The 26,071-nt window shown below is 41.2% G+C and overlaps 1 protein-coding gene across 1 annotated transcript; it reads right to left on the reverse strand.

Annotated features, from left to right (window-relative positions):
* Positions 1-1,053: 1,053 nt before the first annotated feature.
* On the reverse strand, positions 1,054-25,068 carry htra1b (HtrA serine peptidase 1b). The gene is made up of 10 exons (XM_056366680.1): positions 24,466-25,068; positions 18,252-18,351; positions 17,244-17,358; positions 16,905-16,994; positions 6,598-6,792; positions 6,152-6,184; positions 5,432-5,546; positions 4,429-4,486; positions 2,786-2,881; positions 1,054-1,701 (listed from the first exon to the last, which is right to left on the reverse strand). The coding sequence occupies exons 1-10, from the start codon at positions 24,923-24,925 to the stop codon at positions 1,533-1,535; spliced, it is 1,431 nt and encodes a 476-aa protein (XP_056222655.1). The 5' UTR covers positions 24,926-25,068; the 3' UTR covers positions 1,054-1,532.
* Between the last annotated feature and the right edge of the window lie 1,003 nt (positions 25,069-26,071).

Consider the following 26,071-nt stretch of genomic DNA (forward strand, 5'->3'; position numbering starts at 1 on the left):
GAACCCCCGACACTGGCTTATATCAGCTGACCTCCTGCATGAACCTGCACACAGCACACATCACTAACATCCCTGTGTTAACTATGTCAAGTGTTACATAACACCTTTGCTCCACTGGGCCCACACACACACACACACACACACACACACACACACACACACACACACACCACACACACACACACACACACACACACACACACACTGGGGCCAACAGATTGTGTCATGCTCTGTTGAACTCTGCCTTTCAGTGTGTAACATGGCACAGAGGGATGACACGCCAGACTCACACAGCGGAGAGCAACATATTTGAGAGATGATGGAGTTCTTTCTCAACTTGTTTTCCCGGTCTCCTGGTGAACAGGGCTCGGTTGCTGGGGTTCAGTTTCTTCTCTGGCATTTTTAATGGTGACATTGTTTATTTGTCTGTGTTCAAATATTCTAAATTCAAAGTTCACTAATTTGGTGTCATTTATATGTAGATTTAAGCCTCCACCAACTCCTGAAGGAAACATCTGTTTCTTCTAAATGCTTTTTTACAGCGTGTTCACCACTACGTTACTGCAAAATTGAAACGTTGTTGTGGAAACGATAGATTGAATTTGTGTTTCTAGGGAGAGGTAGGAGCATTTTCCACTTAATGGCAACATTGTTAGCAGCTGGTGGCCGACCAAGTCCTTACCAGCGCTGTTTCATGTTCACTAACAGACTTTTGCTGGTAGAACTCTAGACTCTTGCTTTGGGTTGTCCATTAGATCGCCTGTTGTGACAGACCGGGTGAAACTGCACCACAGAGAATGGCAGCTAATGGTTCAAAGATTCATTTAGAAGTGTAGTGTGCCTTGAGGAACTCCTATTTGCAACTTATGGCCTTCATTAAGGAAAAGTTTAAAATTGTTGTTACCTAAACACTTTTGGAAAATGGAAATGTGAATACACGTTTACAGAATATTCAAAGCTAGCACAAAACTGTGTTATGCTTATTGTTCATCCCTTCTGACTGAGGGAGGAACTAGCTGTCAGTTACTCCATCAACACTATTAATAAAGAAAACATTGTTAAAAATAATTTTATTCCCTTTTTTGAAAAATTGTCATCAAACACATAGAAACAAAAAACACTATTAAAAAATATTCCATCAAGAACATACACAACAAAACTACGGTAACCTGCAGTAACTGCTTTGTAGCGATAGATAGTGTTAGTAGAACACAAAGGTCTGTGATGATGGAAAGTAAATGGGCATTAGAGGAAAAGATAAAACTAAAGTGAGAAGTACGACAACAGGCTTGAAGCTTCACTTCCCAGGGTTATGAAGTTGGACCTCTGAAGGTGTGCGTGTGAGCATAATAGCATGTAAGAGAAGTAGCAGTACTAATAATTACAAGTTCTTAAACGCAGTAGGTGTGGCCCCGGACACACATGCCCTGATTGGTTGCTTGGTTTTTCAAAGTGTTCATGATTGGTTGAAAAACACTGAGAGCCAGCTCAAGATTGGTTGACTGGTTAAGGTTGTTCAGTCAGCTGTGAGGTCAAGGGTCAATCTCCTCGGGGACGATGGTGAGGATGACATCCTCGTTGCCCCGCCTCACCACCATTCGCAGCGAATCGTCCCGCTTTATGGCGGCGCTGACGTCGCTGGCCAAGGTGACTCGCTCGCCATTGATGCTGATGATGACATCGCTCTCCTGCAGGCCGGCTCTGAGGGGTGGATAGAAAGAAGAGAGAAGGTTAATAAATATCACATTCAAAAAAATAAAAATGTAATAATAATAATAATAGAAGTGAGAAGAAGAAGAAGAGGAGCCAATCCCAGCTGACACTGGGCGACAGGCAGAGTACAGCCTGGACACATCAACAGTCTATCACAGGGCTATTATGGGATACATGTGGTATTGTGTATTTTGATGCAGATCTGAATCCAGAACCTTTTCTCAACATTTTACTTGATCAAAATAACTATAATAAATTAGAGGATGGTGCGAAGTTGTCTGAGGTACATACTGTTCGTGCTTTCTGAATACTTCCTGGCTGAACAGTGTTTCACAGTATTCAGTTAGCTCATGAGGTGAACCCCTAGTGGTCTCTTTTTGTTCTTCAAATCTAGAGGCTTCACTTCCTGAGCTGATGGAAATGATGCCAAACAGAAATCAGGACCTGCTCAACTATAACTGAAGCAGTTTGTCCTCCCTGCCAGAGGGAGCTGGACAGGCTGGGTGGGAAACACTCAGGATTCTGCCTCCACTGCCAACTTTCAGCCCGGTTCCAAAAGCAAAACAGCAGCTTTAATACCCAAGGTGAACTTTCCACATCCTGCAGTCTTTGCACACAGAAAGTTCAAATCTAATAAATGTCCCTTCAGCGAGATCAGACGCTCGTCCTGACTCCCACCTGTGTTCCACATAAACCCACCAGACAACAGGAAAACAGACTCTACCTGCTATTTTCTCAGGTGGAACGCTGCGGTTTGACTTCAACACGCTTTTCATGTGGATACCATGATACTTTCCGAGGAAAAAATAGATTCTGCAGGAGCGAGTCTACAACCAAAAAGCATTCACTTCTCTATCTATTCTCGCATGTGAAAAGCTTCATTACTGAATATGAAGAAGGGAAAAAATTGCAACTTTTTGCCCTTTGCTGGCTTAAAAATCAACGGCACCTCACATGATTAATGCAGGCTTACATATTCTCAGATGTTTTTGACTTGTTTGTGAAAATACAGCTTGTTGATTTGACAGTGAGCACTACATAATGTGGGAGTGAGAAGTGATGAGCCACTCACGCCTCAGCTGGAGTCCGGCTGATGACCTCAATGACATACGCCCCGGAGGTGACATCTGGGAAGTCTGACTGCCTCTCCTTCAGTTCTTTAGCCAGTCTGAGGTGAGAGAAACAGCCAAAACATGAGCTTTTGTACAAGACAGTCTGATTTTAATTAGTCTTGAAGGGTTCATGCATTGTGACTAATTCTGAATTTCATCTCTCTGATTAATTGTGACATTCTGGCAAATTTAAAACTTTAAAAGGCTGCAACTTGAACAGATCTTATTTTGATTAGCATTTTAGTTTTGGTCACAGTTTCATTCTTGTTGTGTGGTAGCACAGAAAAGAGGAAGGACTATAAGCTCCTGAGATTTGAGGGTTGGACGCTAGAAAGCATTACAAGGATGAACTGTCAGTCACATCCAGAGGAAGAACAATCATAGAATGGATAATATGTAGTGGCTAGCTTCTTTTCTTATTCTTGTCTTGTGGTAATACACCCGTGTTTCTCCACCATCTGCCAGTTTATGAGCATGAGGGACTATGAACAACATTCCTCTTCCCCGTCTTTTCTTAACAGCTGCACAAAACTGGATGACAAAAGAAACTCAAAGGAGTTAAACCGAAGCAGGAATGATAATGTATAATGGTATTATAATACTATTACTACTAATACTACTAATAATGTATTCCTCATTAGATTCTAGCAAGTCAGAAATAAACTTAATGCAGAAAATGGACACTCATATATCAACATATGAGAATTAATACTGATCAGGCATATCCTCCTCTGCTGCAGATTGATGAAGAGCTGCTAAACAGATTTTCGATGTTATTTAAGAATGACAATAAAGATTCAAAGAGCACTGCATTCATTAGCTTAGGCGTCGGCAAACAAAAATCAATAAAATAACAATGTGAAATTGGTCTTTAAAACCAGCAGCTGCGAGAGTTTTCAATACAGTCCCAGCTTACAGTGCATTATTACCATGTGACGGTAATAAAGGCGACTAAATGTTGACTGTAACAGATTACCTATTAAAAACAGCTTCAACTTTACTCCAGTTTAGTTGAGCAACATTCAGTGAAACAAACGGCGCCCTGGAGGGAAGGTAAAATCTAAAAAGTAAAACTAGTCATTAGTTATGAAACATATCGCCAGTTGATGGGCTAAAACCCACTGGCATGGTTAAAGTTTATGAGCTTTTCATAAATGAAGTTGTTTTGGTGTTTTGGGGCGTTTCCCGCTCTGACCCACAGAGCGGGTGTGACTCTGACCTGTAGGCGATGGACGTGGCTTGGTTTGACATTCCTATTCAAACTGCTCATTTGGCAGCAGGTGTCTAAAGCTGAGGTCACTTCTTCGATATGATCACCACCCATGTTAAGTATGGAAGTGAGAATTGAGAAACACCCGTTTCAGGGATCTGGGGAGATTAATCAGACTGCCTCATCTCACTGCACATAATGATGCTATGTTATTTTACACTGTACTACATGTGTGAAACACAGTGAACTGTTGAGTTTTATTACACTAAAATACCTGAACCTGACCAAAACCATGACCAAACCATACATGGCTGTACTTTTTATTAACATACAGTGTTGTGAATGTGCACGTTTAATGTCCGAAGCATGATGCCATCAGAAACAGGAACTTACGTTGAAGTGAGACTCATCATTCTAACGCCAATGTACTTCTTCTTTGAGGATGTTTTACCTGCAGAACAAAATGAAATATGGTATTAGATTAGATGACTTTAATAATTTGCCTTGTAGTTCATTTAAAAAATGATCATCTTCTTCTTTAACTATACATTTTTATTGATCAAACAGTGGCACAAGTCTACAGTGAAGTACTTCCATATAAAATCTATGGCAGCGAACAGCTATGCATTCCAGATTATTAATGAAATCTGGCATTTTAGCATTAATGTGATCTTCTTGAAAAAAGCATGACAGAAAATGAATTCATTTCTCTGGTGTGGAAGGTAATCATACATTTTGTGAAATGAGACTGTGGACATATTCTGCCTCTACCCATACTCATCTACAGGTAGAAACCTTTATACTCTGTGTAATGGTTAAGCAATAATCCACCCCAATAAAATGCATAAAGACACATGTTTTTAATATATTTTTGGCTCAGCAGGATAAATTTGGTTGACTACTTTGGTCTGAAATGGACTATTTTACTAGCTGCTGAAGCAGGACACATTTTATTGCTATCACTTCCTTTGCTGTTAACTGTAAAAGTTCTTATTTTTACTTTTTATATCAGTGCCAAATATTAGGCCCATCCCATCACAGTGTCTTGCTCGTGACTGTTTTTCTTTCTCCCCCAGGTAACTGACCTACTTCAATCTTAAATATAAACATTCAAATGTTCAATATGTGAATAGCGAATTCAGTTTTTGTGCGTAATCCAAATTTAAGAAATTAATTTCTCTTTTAATCCGATGGAACAAAGCGTTGTGTGGTTTCCTCGTAAAAGAGTAATTGAAAAGATACCTGCATTTAAGTGATGCGTTAAAACAACAAGCTCACTTTCTGTTTATGAGTGAATGTGATAAATGTCATTTAAGACCTTCATCGCTTGCCGTCCTCCTCGCTCACCATCTCTGTCTGATAAAACGGAGGAAAATAAGGTGAAGCTGTTGCAAACCTTTGGCCTGTCGGTCATGTGACTCTGCCAGGAACTGTCTGATCTTGTCTGAGGGGATGGCGAAGGAAATTCCTGCTGTGACCTTCAGAGTGTTGATGCCAATCACCTCTCCATCCTGTAGGACACGCACACACACACACACACACACACGCACACGCACACATATTAATTTGCCATCATTCCTCAGATTCCCCACAGTAAAAGTCAAATTTCCACATGAAGCTTGTTAAACGGTGTTTCTGACGCCACGTTGTTCTTTGTTTGGCTGAAAACAATATAATCGCAGTCAGCTGTGGATGGGCTCTGAATGCCAAGCATTACCTAAACTCTTTATTTACCTTTCCTAAAAAGGACTTTATTGGCCTTGGTGTTTGTTTATGTGAGATTACGTATATCCCCGTTTTGCAACATATGGCCGTGGTCCCAGTCTTAAGAAGCTCGGTTTTTGTTTCTTCTGTTTCACAGATAGTGACGTTATGTAACAATTAAATCATCTCGATTCTCGGTTTGAGACAAACAGCCGACCAGTTGCTTTATGAGAAAACTTTCAATTCCAGCTCGAGCAAAAGATGAACAGACATTTAAATGATCTAGGTAAGTCCAAAAAACACAACATTTTAATTAACATTACTACATGTAGTGTATAAACGGATTTTTGAACACTATAACTATAACTGCTACTAAAACTGCATTGTTTCCTTCAAGTTTTCCTTCACTTACCAGATTGACTAGTGGTCCTCCTGAGTTGCCATACTGCAAGAAAACAAATAGGCAAACACAGAACGTAAGAACAAAGAGAATCACAATTAGTTTGTTTCAAATAATTCCTGAAGTGAGGGCAATTTGATTAATTGATTCGATTGATCAGATCAGTACAGTTACAATAAGTCATCAATTTACATGACCTCTTATTAATTCTGTGTAACCTTGACATCATTTTGCTTTTTAGACTCCCTCTCAGTCACTGATGCTAAATAACCTCATGCAGTCAAGCACACATGGTTGCCATGAACATGCAAATCATTTAGTTCATGTCACATTCAGTTTCGCAGAGAACAAAATTGCTGAACCTCACGAAAAGCCACACAGTCTTTTCATCCTCGCCACAGTCATTTCCCGCCTCAGGGCCTGTCTCCCTGTTTGTCTGTTTCATTCTCTTCACTCACGTTGATGATGGCGTCGGTCTGGATGTAGTCCATGTCAGAGTTGCGAAGGCCCAGCTCCTTGCCTCCCCTCTGGGTGGTGCTGACGATGCCGGTGGTGACGGTGTTCTGGAGGGAGAACGGGCTGCCGATGGCGACTACGAACTCTCCGGGCCGCAGGTCCGCCGACCGGCCGAGCAGCAGCACCGGCAGCTTCATCTGCTCCAACGAAAACACACAGGAAGAAGAAAGAGAGGGAGACATATGGTTGAAGAAGGGACACGACCACAATAAAACACAGGCCTTTTTGTTGTCTTCAAATGTTTGAAATAATGGCCAAAGACAGCTGACAGTTATACGTTTTAGTTTAGTTTTGCTGCACAAAATGAAATAAATTAAACACAAACTATATTTGCACTGGTCCAATCAATTTATTCCAGATTTTAATAGTCGGCATAAAAATGTTTTTCATCTAAATTCGGTAGAGAAAACAGAATCAAAGGCACACAGATGAAGGTCCACGACTGAAGGAACACCAGTATGGTTATGGGACAGTTGGCAGGACACAACACACACAGACACACAGACACACACACACACACACACACGCGCACACACACACAAACAGGGGTAAACATCAGTTTATTCTCTCCAAGACGTGGATTTCCTGTGTAGTGCTGAGTCAGAGCTCTCAGTCTGGACCAGGCTCCTCTTCATCCACAACACAAACTCTAACCTGTAAATCTCCATTGATGGTGGCTCACCTCAGCCCTGAAGCCTTGTTTCCACCAGGGCTGACCAACGTGTCAGCCATAACAACCACACACAACACAAACAACCATTACATCACCTAGATGAATGAAAGGATAAAAATTAAAAACAAATGAATGAAGGGGACTCGTTGTTGGCTGTCTTTAAAGAAGTTTGGAGTTTCTGGCTCTGGCTTGAAACTCCTGACTTGGATATGCAAAAAGGAGTGTAAAGTAATGGGCTAAAACATGATTTACAACAAAAGTCTTTTGTTCTTTTAAATTATAATCCCTAAGCTTTTGGTGCGACCTGTGGTTACCCATGCAGAAAGTATATTTTAATGATCCGGGTTCCAGAGTTCTGTTTCAACTGACAAAGTGTGGGCTGAAGACTAAAGAAGACAGTGAGTGATGACCGCTGACATCTGCATGATCAGGGGCAATTTGGGGTTCAGTATCTTGCCCCAGGAATATTTCAACGTACAGACATCGAACCACGACCTTTCACTGCTGAAAAAAAAAATGCTATGAATAAAATTAAAAGTGTGATTTGATGAAATATAAATCTTATGACTTCAAAAGCAGGATGCTGGGGTGCCCTGGTGGCCTAGAGGATTAAGGCTCTGACCATGAACCACCATGTCTCTGGTTTGAATCCAGTCAGGGACCTTCGCTGTGTGTCATTCATCATCTCTTTCTTTCCTACTCTCTCTCTCTCACTCCTCATTCTCATAACCACATAAGAATTCCCCCACAAAACACTTCAATAAAATCGGGATGCTGTGTATTTTCTATTCCCAGTCGTAGCTTTCTCATCTTTTCCCATCATATCGATGAACATGTGGTCAGTTGGCAGGTTTCTATGGTTTAATGCTGCCTTGGCTGTTGTTTAAGCACTTTCTTGCTCCCTCTTTGCCAGACTGTCTTTGTGTAAATGTGCAAAAAAAACTGTAAAGTAAAAACACAGCCAAAAAAAAAAAAAAGAAGAAATTAATGAGACCCATGTGTCATTACAGCATGAGTGTGATCATATTTTGTGGTCTGTACAAATCGCTAAGATGGGAAAAGAGGTAAAATAAAGTCCTGAACAAGTCCCACTGGATGCGTTTGTGAAAACCCGACAGATTTTTATTTGTGTTGTTGTTCGTGTGGTTGCAAGTCACAGCTCTGCCCGCATCTCTGATTAAATGGCTCATAACATTTGATTTTCCATCCTTGTCGCTGCAGTTTTCAGTACCATCATATAAAAGCTGAATGCGCATGTACACATTCATTGCTGTGAACACGGTTTGCGAATACGTTTTGTAAAAAACCTACAAGCTCTGACTCATGGTGACTGTTCGGTAAAATGCACCCCTGGACTTTCCTGCTGCTTCCAGGACAGTCAACCATCAGAGCTTCTCCTCCCCCCTTTAAGATGTTTGCATCCCACCCGACGAGGCGCTTGCTACAGGTGACTTGGGAAGGATTTTGTCTGAACCATGCAGCCTGGCAACCGGGGTTCCACAAGGCTCATTTCTACCTTTGTGTTGAGGAGAGGGCAGTAGATTCACAAGCTGAAATCCCAACATTTCAGACTACATCTTAACACCCCACTAAGTGCTAGTACTTGTACTGAGCCCCTGCACTGTCTACTGTACTAGCGCGTGCAGTTTGATACATCCTGTCGACAGTTTTACAGAATTCTCTTTCATAAAGGTGGTTTTAAGGGGAAAATGCTTTTTAGCCCAGAGGGATTTTTTTTTGCTGCAGTCTGGCCACTGACACATACTGGGAGCAAAGCTGGACCAATACGCCACATCCAGCGTTTTCAGTACATCCACGATCTTGAGACACTTTGGCTTTGGCTCCAGCCCTCGGCCGCCGTGTTTGCTGAATGGCCGACCCTCCATGAACTGTGTGCTGGCGCGCTGCATGTTGTCCTACTAACCTACTTCAGCCCCAGATGTGACGTGGAACAGAAAAACTGAGACATATAGCAGCCGCGATGTCAGGACCCAGCTTTCATCAACGCCACACTACATCGAGCATGACAAGCGTCTGTTTGTCTGTCAGCGTGTGTGTGTGTGTGTGTGTGTGTGTGTGTGTGTGTGTGTGTGTGTGTGTGTATGCGTGTGTTCATCTTGTTTCCCTGCTGATGACAGACACATGTGTTGCCCATTTCCTCTGTTAGGTAAGTTAGCCTGAGGATCTGACCCACTTATGGTAAGGTTTAGTAAGAATGACAGAGAGAGAGAGAGAGAGAGAGAGAGAGAGAGAGCGAGAAAAACATACATATCAAGCGAGAAAGAGAGCAAAGGAGCAACAAGGTGAGAGGGAGTGTAAGAGGGAATGAATGGCACATGAAATTGAAGAGATGATAACACAGAGAGACGCACAGACGCACATGTGACAGATGTGAATGATTTGGTGCCTCAGGGAGCAGCTGTGGACTGATGAAGACATTTCCAGACAACCAATGAAGATCAAACTTCATTTGACTGACGTGCACAAAAAGCCTGTGTGAAACCACAGGTATGCTCAACACATCTGCACATGACCAACACCCTGGCCTGTGGAGTTTGTGCATTAATGAAAATATGGATGTGTGTGTGTGTGTGTGTGAGAGAGAGAGAGAGAGAGAGAGAGAAAGTGTGTGTCCTGTGCTCTGGATGAGTCATGGCATATGACAAAGAAAAATAAAATGTGGAGCCTAAAACAGAAGCCAAAGTTTAAGATTAAAGTGCACACCCACTGCAGCCTAACTGTGCCTTTCTTATATACAGTATATATAAAACTGTGAACATTTCCATCCAGGACAGAATGAAATGAAATCCTGTTTGAAAGCCAGTTTCCTCTGAGTGGATCATTAAAGTTTTTGAACAAAATAAAATGTTCATTTTTGCCCAAGAAACTTGAAAAGTAGTGATGTCTGTTCAAGCTCAAATCATTACTTGTGTAGTATGTCAAACTGTATTATCCACACATTACGCAATTGTACGCCTGTATGCAAATTTCACATTTTTGCATGTTCAGCTGACCTGCTGTGCACGACCTGAACAATAATCAGTTAACTGGAAGGGACACTGTCTTTGTTTTACCTAATTAGTTAGTTACATAACTATTTCCAGGAAACACATTGGAAATTATTAGAAAAATGTCTGGAAATTACAGACCCATAAAATAAAGCTTTTCCATATCATAACAAACCTGATTTTGTTTTTGGCAATTTATTCATCTTTTTCCTAAATATTTACTTTATTTACTTCATTTTCTTTATATCTGTTTATTGTCCTGTCAACAAATGTGTTGTTATTTAAAGAAAATCTAATTTAATTCAACATTATCATTTCACAACTTTTCACTTTAATTGTATTGTGATAATATGATAATAATCATAATAATGTTATTGTTATATGAAATGATGTTGTCCAAATGAATATTCAAGTCATATTATAATGATTTGGGGCATTTCTAGTTTACACAATATTCAATATGTTTATCTCATTGAACGTACAATTTCTTCATTTTTTATTTTTGTGAATTTGCATACATTTGCTGTATCATGATATATTGATGTGGAAAAATATATTTTTATTAATATTTAGAATTAATCACATTGTCATACCGACCAAAGTATAGTTTTTTTGTTACTTCTCTCTATATATAATATTAAATTACTTATTCAAAATCTTCTTTAAATCAGATTTCCTTTTTTATTGCAAATAAAGTTTTCTTCATGCGATTGTGACTCAGCTCTTGTCCTGTTGTTTGTACTAAAACAAATTTAAGTAAACTACCTGTTTGCCTGCAAGTGAAAAAAGTTTGAACTTAATTCATAGGTAGATTAATTTACATAAATAGATAGATTACACTTATATAAATAAATCTCAATGGGAAATAGAATAAATTATTCTAATGAGGTCAATCCCCATAACACCACCGCAAACACACACACACACACACACACACACACACACACACACACACACACACACCAGCTCCCTCCTAAATCACCAGAGTATATACAGACATAAACAACGTGAGCCGTGGTTATGAATGGATTCATTCAGCCGTTCTAATCAGAGCTTTACTCCATCAGTTAAACATAAAGCCGCTCTGTTCGCCATCCTGAACCACAACCAGGACTTGAACCATCTGAAGCCTCCATCCAACACACAGCCTGTCGAGCTCCACCCATCAAACAAAATAACCATGATTCCCGCTCTGTGGTTTCCAGGATGACAGCACTCTGTCCGGGAGTGAGATTACAAAGCCGAGGGGCTGTGTTCAGTGGTAATTTAAGACTGCAACAAAGCAACCAAACAACAAATACCACAACATCAACAGAGCAGTGGTTTGGTTCATCCCTTGTCTTCTTCTCTTACCATTGTCTCCTTTTTTATTATCTCCCACTGTTTCATCTGCCCTGCAGTTCTTTAACTTAGCCAGAATTAGGTTTTATGGTCTCTCACGATGAAATCAATTCAAGAAACTGGAAATTGGCCCCAGTCCGTTCTCACATACCCCTTGTGGTATCTGGTTATGCAGACAGCTTTGCTTTTTATGCAACAAGGTTTTGAGAGATCTACTTCTGCTGCCACCCGAACACAATGGAGATGAACAGTGACATTTGAAAAACTCTCTGTTTAGAAACAAAGTTCAAGTTTCTCTGAAAAATGTAAACCGTTTTCAGTGCAGAATATGTTGCAGGTACCTACTTCCCATGATGTGGAGGTCTGATCCTGAGTTTTAAGCTTCTGTTACCAATATTCTATATCAACAATAGATCAAATAACTATGTTCAATTTCAAAAATGTCTTCCACAGTGACAAAATCACAGATATTTTTACATCCTGCAACTGTTCTGGTTCAGCCTTGCCTCTTATCAACCTGGTTTCCAGCAGCTGTTCCCATCAAACAAGCTCTATAAAGCCAACATGCACATGGCCAACCTCAGACAGCAGACAGAACATCCAGCAGCTAAAGAGCCAGATATTTTTCCCAAGAGTTGGTGAAGACCAATGCAGAGTAAATATGTGACTGTGTCTCCTGGATGTGCCAGAAAGCAACTGTTTGCTAACATATTGTAACAAATCTAACCAATATGTTGTGTTAACAGTTTGTTGCACTGCCCCCAAGAGGCCAAAACACCACGTAGCCTATGTCAAGTCTTTATTACTCATTTCCCTTTTTTTTTGGTATTTCCTGTATGTTTTTCATTATGTTTGCTTATTTTTTGAGTCAATTAATACTTTTTGAGTTTCTTAAGAATCAGAGCACCGCCCCACCCTCAGCAGCGACGGGCCTTTTTCACCACGGACATTTTGACATGTCCCGACAAGAAAACCACAGGTGTTCATGATAAAATGAATGATGGCTGATTTTCCATTTTGGTGCTTCAGGGTCTCTGTAGTCTCCACAATGTCTCACTGTCACATCACTGTGACTGCTTATACTGTGCGACTGTTAATGTTACTAGGGGCACCTGTGCTTTTCCTATGCTGGCAGGTCTTATCGCACAGATCAGAAACCCAAAAACAAACAAAACCAAAAAAAACATGCCATAGAAGTGAAAAGTTGTCTTTTCCTTGTGGATTTTGTTTTTGTTTCTTCCTCTCTCTCTCTCTCTCTTTCTTGCAGATCCCACTCTGTCTTTCATGCAGACAGAGAGAATCAGACCTTTCAGTCCTCTGGTTAAACAAACAGGAGATTTGCCAACTCTCTGAGGAATTCACAGAGGGGATAAAGCCTGTGGATTTGAAAAATAATACCAGGAATTTCAATCTCCGTGCAAAACTGATTAATTGTGTGAAAATGTGACTATCACTAGATATTTGTCTCCTCCAAGTATCTATATTTGAATTGGTGTAAATCTAAAAGGATCTCTATTGCTATTTGGAAGGACATAACCCCCTGATCATCACTCCAGCTGTTACAATTCACTGTGCTGGAAGTGTCTGCACTGGCAGTAGCAGTGTTTTCATAGTAAATAATAGCATTAGTAGTAGGAGTGTCAGGATCAGATGCTGCTACTGCCCTGCAGGTTTCCAGGGGAAGATAAATCCTCTGAGCTGATCAGACCAGCTGAGAGCGGTTTCCCATAAGCTGCTCATGGACACATCATCGTCATGGAAAATGATCGATGCCGGATCAAGGTTGAATATTGCTGCAAGGTTTTACCGGATGAGTCAAGACTCAGAACAACACCTAGCAGCTCCTGTTTGCACATGCTCAGAAGAAGCCTGCCTCAGCCCAACACTGCTGACTGAAACACATTTGTATAAGTACCTATTAAAAATACGATTCTGTCAAGTGAGATTTATCAAATGTTCTTTAAATGAATGAGATGCTTTAACCAAAATACAATTTGCTGTCCCTCTGAGCTGCCATTTTGTCTTCTCTGCTCACTCAGATCCATGACTGTCTAATCTGATGCCCCTCATCCAATGACTGACCATCATCTTAACTGGTCTTAAAGTCCCTGCACACCCACACAGGTGTTTTCAATTAGCTTCGCTGATTAGCCCTCTAGTCTGGTGTTGGGGTGGAGTAAAGCTAGAGACATGCTGTGATGTCACCAGACTCTCTCTTATCTGTCCGCTGAAGGTTTTTAAAAACAGCTGCTGCTGCTGCAGAAACGACGCTATGAGAGCAGTGAGAACAAACACTTATCTGCCCTGAACGTGCAGCTACAGGTCTGACCGTTTCATCCACAAACACTTTACTGCAATTACACCCAAAAGCTGCGCTGTGTATACACACATCAGGGTGACAGAGGTGACTTCAAGCAGATACAAGGATGTTGAGAAAGATTTGCTTCCACCAGTTAATTGGCTCAAATGAAGACAGTCGCCATCAGAGTCTTGATGTAGTGACTGTAAACACCTCCACTCCTTCTTTTTTATCGTTTAAGCTTTAAAACTAATGATTTAACTTTTTAACAAGTCATTATGAGTAATATAACATTTATGGTTCTTTGACCTTTTGCACTAACCATAGTTTAGCATGCACATATTTTTAATGCTATGGGCGATCAAAATACACACTTCAGGTAAACTCATTGTGGCTTTTTAATTCTAAACTGGTGGTTTATTTTTATTTTGGTTTGTTTACTTCACAATTGCACTGAAGCAATTTTGCTCTAAGTTTTGCCCCCAAGTTTCAGCGATCAAGTGGTGAGTCTTCATAATTGGCGCGACTTATGGTCAACATTATTCAATTAGGATTCAAGTTGTAAACAAACTTTATTTGTAAGCTGCTGTTTCCACCATATATTTAAGCAACAAACTGCCTTCTTGTCTTGTCACGTCAAGCCTTTATACTCCGATGGAACCAGAAATACAAGCGAAAGAGTGTGCGTGTTGGGTTGGGATGGATGTGTGGGAGGGTGGAGGGCTTTGCATAAGTACAGTTGCCTCTTGGTTTTGTAGCATGTAAACTCCCAACCACAAGTGCATGCAATTTGCAGATTTCTGCACAATTTCATCCCCCCCCGGGCCCCAGATCCACCCTGCCGCTCGGCCCCAACACGCCGAGGAAAACCATGATCGTCTCTGTCTGACCGGCGAGCATGAACTCACATCCTGCGGCGCCAGTGTGTGTGTGTATGTGTGTGTGTTTGTGTGTGTTGGTGTCTGAACTGTTGTCATCCACCCGTCAAACATCACAAACATCATGTCTAAATGTAAATCTGAGACACACCTGTCTGAGTTCCATTAAACTTCTTTTTTTTTCTCATTTCTGTTGACAACAACAGCAGCAGTTTGGAGAAAACATTAGAGCCTTTATTAGTTGTTTGACAAATCTGTGAACATAAGAGCGTGTGTGAGCTAATAGGAAACTCATGCTAATTCTGATTGTCGTGAGGTCAGTGGTGTGTTCAGGTGTCTCTGGTTCAAGCTGTCGTGTTCGGTTCAGTACTAAACCTTCAGCTTCACCCTCAGATTGTGATTGTTTCTGTGGCTTTCGTGGTCTTTTAATGAGCTTTAATGAAGAAGTAATACATGTCATGTAGACCTTTACACTGAAGTAAGTGAAACAAAATCTTATCCTATCATTAACCTGACCTTAAATTCAAAGTTTTTGAAGAAGATCTGCCAACAAGATCACAATCACGCTTTATAAATGATGCTTTTTTTTTGTTGATGCCTTTGCGTGTTTGCGTGACTCTCAACATCCCCTGCCCCATAAACTTGCTTCTGACTGATGGCAATTCAAGATGGCAGGAAGGATGTTTGTGTATAAATGGCATTAACAGGTCTGGACCTGTCCTCCTGACAGACTGCAGGGGGGGGGGCGCAAAGAAACAGCTCAGTTTGACCTAAATCTTACCTATGTTGAGTTGGAATTTTCTTGAGTTTTCTATATTGTTATGGATGAATATACATTTTTTGTGATTTATTAGGATTGGAAATGATATTAGATTACATTTTAAGATCCGGTGCAAATTTCACAGTAATATGTTACATAACTCCAAAATACCGGCTTTGTGTGGATCCTTATAAAAAAAATTTTAACATCTACATTTAAAGGCCTTAAAAGATAATAAAGTTTCCCAAATCTTGTGTTTTCAGTGTTGTGAAAACAGAATCCAAATCTGAGTTACATAATGCATCCTGCCTGTTTTTATAAATACAGCTGGACTTCATTTACTTTGATTCAGTGCCTGTTTTCTCTTATTCTTCCTATTTGTAGATCTATAACTTTAATCAACGTTAATTTGAAAGTCACAAACAGGCGGCTTTTGAAAAGCTTTGCTTCTATTTATTTTGGTTGTTAAATTCAGGGAAGAGGATGAAGATCTCAAACTCCCCGGAGCAGATGTGGATACATTTTGGCGGGATTAAACATTCTGGCGATTTCTTTCTTTCTTTCTTCCTTTAAGTGTGCGACCCTGTACAGGATGTAGCAGCTCTGACTGCACACTGTCTGTATACAAATGAGACACACTGACCTCTCTAGGCTAACAGTGTTTTTCCATTTTACAGATTTTGTGGAAAACTTCATTTCCTGAACCGAACTCCGTCGTCCCCTGACCAAAACAAAGTGCCGTGAGAAAACTAAAAAACCCACATTAACCCGAATAAAAACACTCCCTCTGTCTCCTGACCTGCTCCTCACGTTTGTGAGTCATGATATTATTGTGCAGAGATGCCTCACCTCAAACAAAATAAAATTAAATTAAAACCAGGCTTTGCATTAAGGGAATGTTGATGAAAAGCAGATTCTCCAAAAAGTGATAAATACCTGAATTTACCAGTCTGTTTTGGAAAATAAAGAAGGGAGGGGAAGGAGAGACACAGACAGAGGGAGAGAAAAACAGGTTATCTGTCTTTGAATCTGTCATGGCTATCACCTTGTTTTGTGCTGTATCTTTACTTTCAGTTTCATCAAATCTGCGGTGTCTCAGATGGACTACACGTGATATTGTACACCCCCAAAATGTCATAAAATCCAAGCACTGGATTGGACAAAGCAAAGATATTCATCTCTTCCAGGAGTCTGTAAACACCTGATTGTTCCTCTGCACCTCCACAACTATAGAAAAACCTTCTCCAGACTTTGAACAACAACAACAACAAGAGTGGCAGACGGACTCACCGGTGTATCGATCTTGATCAGAGCGATGTCGGCCTTCTCGTCCACGTCTTTGATCCTTGCGTCAAATGTGGCTCCGCTCTTCAGCTCCACCTGGAGGTAGAAGAGAAAACACATCATGATCAAAAGATTCATTGATTACATATCAGTTACGTATCAAATGCAGAGCAAGAGCTCATTCAGCAGCACTTTCAATTTATCGTTAAATGGCAAAATCACAATGTGGAGATAAAATTTATAGTTGTAAATGAACACTTTGTAAAGATTAGCCAGCAAATTAAGATGTTTCCACTGTGCGCTCACTACAGCTGTTCTCTTCACACGTATTTTTTTTTTGCATACCTTTACTCTGTGTTTATTGGCCACAACGTGGGCGTTGGTGACGATGAGTCCGTCCTCTGACACAACAAACCCGGAGCCGCTGGCCACTGCCACCTCCCGCTTTGAAAATATCATCCTGAGCAGACAGAGAGATGAGAGCATGTCTCTGACTAATATCCTCAACTAACAGTGAGGACGCAAATCATGGACACTGTCCGCTGTCAACTCAGTGAATGATATACAAAATATACATTCCTCAACAACAGGTGGTTTGACTGGAGGAGTGATTACAGATACCCAGGATTCATTTTAAAGACTCTTATCATGGAAAATCAATCTAACATTCACTCTTTAGCGCTCCATGAAAAGCACACATGAGAAAATGTCGTTATCAGATATCAGCGATTTCTGACAATACAATATCAGACTTTGCGAAAAGCACTACAGAAGTGAAACCACCAAAGTAAAATCCAATATTATATTTTATTCAGTTGATTCAGCTGATTCAAGAGGAGCTAAAGTCTGTTTGTAACATGATGAAAGAAGATAATTTAGTTTATTCACGTGTTTGACCACAAGCTTTGCGGTGGTGGAAGCCATATTGGCCTGAACGCCCCCAAGCTGGAAAACCCCTGTTTTTTCATTCTTCCCATTCCTGCCAACTTTACGTGAATGCAGCATCATGCTGTAGCATTATACCAGAGGGTAACCGCTACTTATGTGGTATCTAATGTTACATGTTGAGTGACTGGGAAGAGCTGGGAAACTTCCTGTTATTCCAACTTGGGAGTGTTCACAGAGATGTCATATTCTGTCATATTGTAAATGTTGCAGACTTGGAATTGCAACAGTATCTCAATGTGCTTTTATTGTCTTAAAAGACAAGTATCTGCCAGTAGAATAGAATACATGCTATAATGACAATAAAGTGATGTGTCATGAGCCACTTTTTGATCTTGGTGCTGTGTGTGTACAAGAGTGCGTGTGTGTGTGTGTGTGTGTGTGTGTGTGTCAGGTAGTTTTTCTTACTTGCGGTACAGTTCAATATGAACGACAGCAGGTGCGATCTTCTCCACCACGTCAGCGATGAAGTTGTACTTGTAACGAAGACTGTCAGGGTTCTGCTGACCTGAGAGGAGGAAAATACACTGTCAATGAACTGTAACACACACACACACACACACACACACACACACACACACAAGAACATGAAAAGATAAATGAGAATACTGTGGGCTTGTATTGCCAGGTTGGATGAAAAAACGACGCCTGAATGCCACGAACTTGTGAGAGCCTCATCAATCGTCGTCCATTATCTGGCGCGATGCCCTGTCTCAGTCTCTTGAGTTTCATGTGAAGCATGACAACTGTACGTGGTGGTGTGATGTGACCCAAACTGTAGCTGCTGTTGCAAACCAAATCCAGATGTGGAGTGCAGTATATGAACTGTAGATGGGAGAGCAGCTGCAGACGATCTACTGCTCCCACCAATGCTTATAAAACAAAGGAAATGACTCAGAGGCTAAAAAGATACAGGGAGGTAGCAGGGGAGGGAAGTTTTGATGTTTTTTTGATAAAACTGTAACAGTTCATGCATAACCGCCACTGTCACCTTACGTAACCGCTTTTTTGGTTCACTCCAGAGGTGCGGCAACATCTGTCACGGCTGCATATCTTGATCTTTTCATATCACTGCTCGTTTGTAAGTCGGCCCTTTCAACTCCGACCTACTGGAACCAGTTAGGAGACACGTCCCGCAGCTGTGCGCGTTGGTGTGTTTTCTCAAAGAGTGATGTGAAGGCGGCACATAAAGCGAGACTTTAAGACATGAAGGCACTACTAAACAAAGCTATATTTATTTATGATGAAGGCTTCGACCCGAAACCAGGGCTGATTCAAACGAGAATAATACATGTTACCTATTACAACTACATCCTGCAAATGAATGCACCTCATCCTCAGAAAAAAACCTTCTTCTGGCAGCAAAAAAGTTCCAGAAGAAGAAACACTGCAGTGTTTAGATCAAACTGATCAGAACTTGTCGACTGTGTGTAGCCTTCACATCGTCAGGATCATTCCTCTAATTGCATCAACACCCTGTGGCTGGCAGCTCAACTCACAAGGGCCAAACCCAAATCAGTGCTAGAGTGCTTTTTTCTAATCTGCATCAAAGTCAAGGAAAAGATAGCAGGGAAATTTCAACAACAGGAACTTTAAATCTATTTTTAGGCTTTGCTTATCTCTAGCGGTGCAGATTGAAGTTATTGATTCTGATGAACTGGCGGATCCAGCTCAGGCTTTCTCTCTCTGCTCAGCTGGTGAAGACATTCATGTGAAACTTTCATGTTCTTGTTAGACCTCTGGACAATGTTCAGCATTACAACGTTTATTTATAACTAATGTTTTATGCATTTAACCATTCAGTCATCCATCAGTTAAATTAGTCATCAGTGACAAACTGTCCACTGTTGCTCTATAAATCAGAACGACTGCGCTCCCTCTATGTATACTTTGGAAAACAGTCAGCAGCAGTGATTTATGTCTGCAAAATCTTTCCTGAATTATAACAAATCCCTGGTATGGTCTTTTTAAACATGACCTGCAGCATTCATTTTTCATTCATGAGACAGAGTGAGCGCCAGTAAAGACATGTCTGCGTGTCTTTAGGTCAGATATCTGCAGGATTGCACCTTATCTCAACTGATTCCATATATTTCAGCTGTCTACAGATCTTATCATAGTCGAGCCCTTAACCTTGTTTCTCATAGTGGAATAGCTCACGCCAGTGGAGCAGATAAAACTTTTCTGTCTCACAAACAAACCAGTAGCAGCTTGTTCTTTTAACCTCGCATAAAAAACAGTGTGTGCGCATTTATAGAAGACAATGACTGCTCTTTTATCATTGTCTCATCTTTAAGTTGTAAGATTTTTGTTTTCTTATTTCTTATTAATGAATAATCATATCACGGTAAGTTGTTTTTCATTTTGTCAAAGTCTGAAGTGTGACTCAAGTCTGTCTCACATGAGTCGAGTCTACACGTCCGCTACAAACTGATGATGCTGAGTTTTTCTGAGGACCTCCTCCTCCTCGAGTTTCTGACTGAGCAGCTGTTGTGAACATTCACTTCAGCCTCAGCTGCACCTGACCATCTGGAAGAGACGGATGTGTTTATGTGTGTGTGTGTGTGTGTGTGTGTGTGTTTGGCTGGCTTAGGTATTTGGCTGGAAGACTGGTGGTGTGCCAGCTGCAGCAGCTTTGAAGTGAGCTGAATGGAGCCAGTCAGGTGAACGGAGAAACATCCCGACCTTAAACACACCACAGGTGTTGGTAATAGCACAGCATATAGTGAGGTCAAAAACTTCTAACATGTACTCTGTGTGCATCCAAAGCCTGATACATCTTATTCCTCTGAGCCACTGAGCTCCCAACACATCATCGAGACACACTGTTGCACTGGGTGACATGTTCCTGCACCACCATCAACACACACACTGTAGTTTATATCGACTCAGTCCCACACACACACACACACACACACCGTCCTGCTGTCATGAAATATAACTACTGCACCAAATATGGAAATTTGAAAATAGTCCCCAACAATTGCACCATTTCCTCCTGTTTGAGTTACATCTGCTAAAAGGCACAGTGACCAGCTGTTTTTAAAACCAACGGTCTTGGGGCTGAGTGCCACAGACAGAGGAGGGCAGTCAGCAAGAACTGCAAGATGGACTAACACTTTATTGGTTTTGGATTTTAAGATATTTAAGATAAATAAAGGCAATTTATTTTTCATTGGTCATATATTTGCAGCTGCAATTATATGACAGGAAGTAAAATCAGTGGATGCCTGGAAGGACAGAAGTTAATCTAAAAATTGATGGTTTAGCAGCATTGAAATCTGGCTTTTTAACCAGTTCAACACTCACAACTGGTCAGGTCACTTTATGGTTTTTGTCACAAAACATTCATCTCCTGAATGCAGCTCAAACGTGCCATCGCCAAAAACCTAATGATACCCTGCTGAAATCTCATTATGAGCTGGACGGGCCCGAACTGGGAAAAATTCCTTCTGAGTCACTGTGCAACCATGTTTTGTTGACACTGTATCCAAGCCTGTCAATCTGACAAACAGCTCGCAAGTCTGCACAGGAAGCAGAAAAAATAAAAGAAAGAATAAGGAAAAGGAAAAATATTTTTGACCCCCTTCAAATCTGGGTTAAATAACTGTTTGACCTAGATCTGCATCTGTTTAGGAAGTTACACAATCGACCAATCAGCTCCAAGGGATGAATCATTACACAAGACTTAACATGGTGTGTGTTTTTTTGTGTCACTGACATCTTCCAGATTTTTGTCCTCAGCTCAAGAAGTTCAAATCCTGAGAGAGAAGTGACTCACAAACAAGTCTGTCTCTTTTGGTTAAAAAGATCAAAGATGGAGGTACAGGAAGTTAGAAAAGAGGAGAGGAGGGAAGGAAAGGAAAGGAGAAGAGGGAGCAGGAGAAGAGAAAGTGAAGGATATTTAGATGTGGAAGGAAAGAGAAAGTGACAGAAAATGACAGAAGGGAGGAGAGGAAGGAAGAACAGATGGAAGCAGAGGGGAGGTGATGATGGGGTGCAGAAAAAAGAAGGAGAAAGTTGAATGACTCTATTCTTTCATCCCTCTCAGATTAACAAATCAAAGATGGGAGTAGAAATAGGCCACATGAGGAGAAGAGGACAGGAAATGTGAGAAGAGAAAGTTTGAAAAGGAGGGAATAGGATGTGGGAGGAAGGAAGAGGAGAAGAGAGGAACAGGTCAAAGGTGAGGAGATACAGTATGAGAAAACAAGACAATTAAGGGAAAATAACAAAAGATAAGGAGGAAAAGCAAACGCCCTCTCGTTTTCATCTTTCTACCCCTGGGGAGATTATTGTTAATGGGAGGAAGAGGAGATGAGGCAGAGTAGAGGCCGAGGGAAATGAGGAAAATAAAGATGGGCAAGAACACAAAGGAGGAAAAAAAGAGAGAGAAGAAAATGTAAGAGGAGATAAGAAGAGAGATAATCAACAGAAGAACAAGAAGAAGAAGAAATGGTGGAAAAAGACTTTGACCTTGTTGAACTCCACAGAGTCTGAATCAAACTGCACTTAGCAAGCTGGTGTGTTCACAGCTGCAGCTTAACATTGCGTGTGTGTGTGTGTGTGTGTGTGTGTAAGTATTGTGTGTTCACTCCTGAATATGCTTTCACTACTCTCTCTCTCTCACTCACTCACTTGCTTGCTCGCTCACTCACTCACTCACTCACTCACTCACTCACTCACTCACTCACTCACTCACTCACACACTCACAGGGGAGCACTGTTTGTTTTTAGAGCACAGGGCAGGCACTCAGGACATCCTGGTCAAATTTCAAGACATTATGACCTTACTTTGTTATGATAACATGAAGTGTGTATGAGTGTGTGTGTGTGAGTGTGTATTTGTGCGTGACAGAGACGTAGCAATGGGAAACAACCCTGTTTTTAGTTTGGTGCAGTGAGAAATCTGACTGAGGAGTATGAGGTGAAGTGTAGACATATAATAAGAAAGCAAATGGCTATAAATCATTTAGTAAATAAATAAATACACGTGTTAAAGTTACATATAACTGACGATTTCATAGCAACGTCTCTCTAAAGTTTTCTAACAATAGCCGGGGTAAAGCTATTACCTAGCCAGTAGCAAAACGCAAGTGTAAGAAATGAATAGTATGACTTTCAACTTTTACATCTTAATGAAAGTCAGATGCTCATGCTCACTCTGTAGCCTAGCTTAGCATTAAGACTGGAAACATGGGGAAACAGCTCAGCTGCATGAAGTAAAAAAAAAAATACACCTTCCACTGCCTCTAAAACTGGCTAATTCTCATGTTATCTCTCTGTGTTTAATCCATACAAAAATAATATGTAAAAACAACAAGTTGAGGTTTTATGGGCTGTTATGCTGGTCAGACTAGTCAATGGTCACCTTTTGACATTATAGTGACAACAAGACTTTTTATTTCTCGACTCAGACACACAATGGAGGAAGTGAATTTAGCTCTAGAGACATGGATTGAAAAAAAGAGGCAGAGTTCTCTTGGTGCAGCATCTAGTGGCCACCGGAGGAACTGCAGCTCAACTTCAACACAGCAATTCCTCAGAAATCTGTTCCAGTCTGTTTGCAGCTCCTGCGAGGCAAATGACTAGAGCTGAATTGATTACTGTGTTATCAATCAATAGAAAATGAGTCAGCTATTCTGATATTGAATGTATTCATATTTTAAATAAAAGCTCCAAAAGTTCTCTGGTTCCATCTTTTTAAATGTGAATATTTGCTGCTTCTATCCGTAGCTAGTTGCAGCATCACAAGTAAAAAAATTAGTGATAAAAGTCATCCATGAAAGTGCCGAGTTTACTAGTAACAGGGTGGACAGTGTTCAGGGTCACAGAAGAGATTCAGGATGTTGCCTCCTCCATGAATGTGTCAAATACGATGATGGAAGATTTGAGGAGGTATGAGAATACTTGGATCAACAGATGGAGGAAGAGAGAGTTCAGTCTGTGTGTATGTAGACTCCTGCTGAGGTCATCCAAGTTCATATCCAAAACACACACACACACACACACACACGCACATTACTGAAATATTTCTGTCTTATCAAACTTCTGGTTTTGTGAGAGCAGTTATAGGCTGACTTCCACAGTCCTGCTCTCTCCTCACTTTTTCCTGTTTATTTCTTAAGATACAATCTCTCTCCCTCTCTCTCTCTCTCTTTCTCTCTCTCTCTCTCTTTCTCTATTCAATTAAAAGGTTGTCAAACAATGTTGCCTAAGCAGCAGAATACAAAATGCAATGAACACCAATATTGATACACAGGTATATATTAATCACATTTTAGCAGTAAATTATTTGCATGTGTGTGTGTGTGTGTGTGTGTGTGTGTGTGTGTGTGTGTGTGGGTCCTTCAGGTTGTGGCATGTTGACATATATTGATTGGACAGCAAGATGTGCTCTGTCTCCTTCTCCTGGAGTATTTTTACTTTTGAGATGTCAGAGTTCTCTCTCTCTCTCTCACACACAAACTCACACACACACACACACACACACACACACACACATACACACTCACACACACACACACACACACACACACTCACACACACACACTCACACACACACACACACACACACACACAAACACACACACACACACACACACACACACAGAAGTCTCACCTTTCCCACAGGCGCCTCTCTGAATGAAAATCACCGGCGGCTGCTGCAGCTTCGTCGCCCGGTTGCTGACGCGCTTCAGCTCGCAGATGTTCCGGTACGAGACACCGTCGCTGCCGCACACCGGGTCGGAGCCGCTGCACACGCACACGCCAGCCTTGCCCCTCCGCCTGACGGTGGCAGACACTTCCACGCCGTCGGTCACCACACACTCCATGCCCTCGGCGCAGTCGCTGTCTCCAGTCCCGCCGCACTTCTCGCCTTCGCCGGACGCGCACACAGGGCAGCAGTCGCAGCGGTCCAGCACGTCGCCGGCAAGGCAGTCGGCGGGGATCGGCGAGCACTGGGACTTGTCGCACTTCTCTGGGCAGCCGATGGCGAAGCGTTTGGCTATCCGCGCCTCGGCCACTAGACAGGAAGAGGTCAGCAGAGCCATTACGCACAGCACAAACCGGAGACGCATGATGGGACACTGCAAAAGAAACTTAAACAGAAACTGGGAGCTGAACTTTAAATTGAAATGAAACGCTTGGATCTAGTTAAGACAGTTTAAAGTGGAAAGTGCGGAGGTCACAGCAGCGGGACACACTGATGCACTGTGGAGCTGTCCTGGTTTATAAAAGCTGCAGGATACACACAGGAGACGATTGGTGGGGCGTGTGTGACGTCTGTCAGAGGAAAAGGAGGGGATGATGGGGTGGTGTTGTGTGCATGTGTTTAAAGTTGTGCAGGTTTTACTGCAGTAACTCAAGTGTAGGGTGAAGTAATTTTGAAGAACTTGCACTGCACTTGAGTTTTTCAGTTCTGTGCCACATTTTTATCTGACCGCTGTGAACAAATCATATGATCAATTTATAACATTATCATCAAACGGCCATTCAGCGTGAGTACTTTAGAATATTTTTCTGTTGTGATATTGGTTGATCTTATTCCACCACTGATATATCTTCACCCTGCTGCGTATGAGCCTCAGTCTGGTCTTAATGAATACAACATTTCAGCTTGGGTTGAACCTGGTTTAACCCCTTAAATTTCCCCTTAAGATGTTCCACAGTTAGATGAAATATAGTTTTGCACACTGTATGACAATAAGATACACTGTGTGTGCACCTTCTACCTGCTCATGTTCCAACTAATTAAGCCATCTTTGTTTCAACCTGCCACTCTTTGGTTCCATGAATGAAACTTAAATATGATGCTTATCTTTCGTATTAAGTTAAATCTCCAAACACAAGTCCCTTATGTTTCTTTAGCAAAAGTAAAAATGAACATCTGTTTGTTTCAGGCGACCCCAGACAAACTATAGGATATGGTAAGAACTTAAAACCAGTCAGACTGAAGCTCACACACTGTTTCTGTGTATAAGCAGAACTTTCCAGTCTTTACCTCATGCAGGACTCCTCATGCTGTCAGTCAGCTATTTCTGGACATTTAAGATTTGACATCTTAATTAATTCTCCAAATGAACAATATATATGGTCACCCCTCTTTACTGTGAAAAGTACAGTTTTATTAAATTTTCAGTCTCTACAGACAGCTGTTTCTGCTTCTCATCACTTTTACAGTGCAGTGTTGTAAAACTAAAAGTAACCTGCTGACGCCTTCTGCT

This window comes from Seriola aureovittata, chromosome 21 (genome assembly GCF_021018895.1).
Source record: "Seriola aureovittata isolate HTS-2021-v1 ecotype China chromosome 21, ASM2101889v1, whole genome shotgun sequence".
NCBI lineage: Eukaryota > Metazoa > Chordata > Actinopteri > Carangiformes > Carangidae > Seriola > Seriola aureovittata.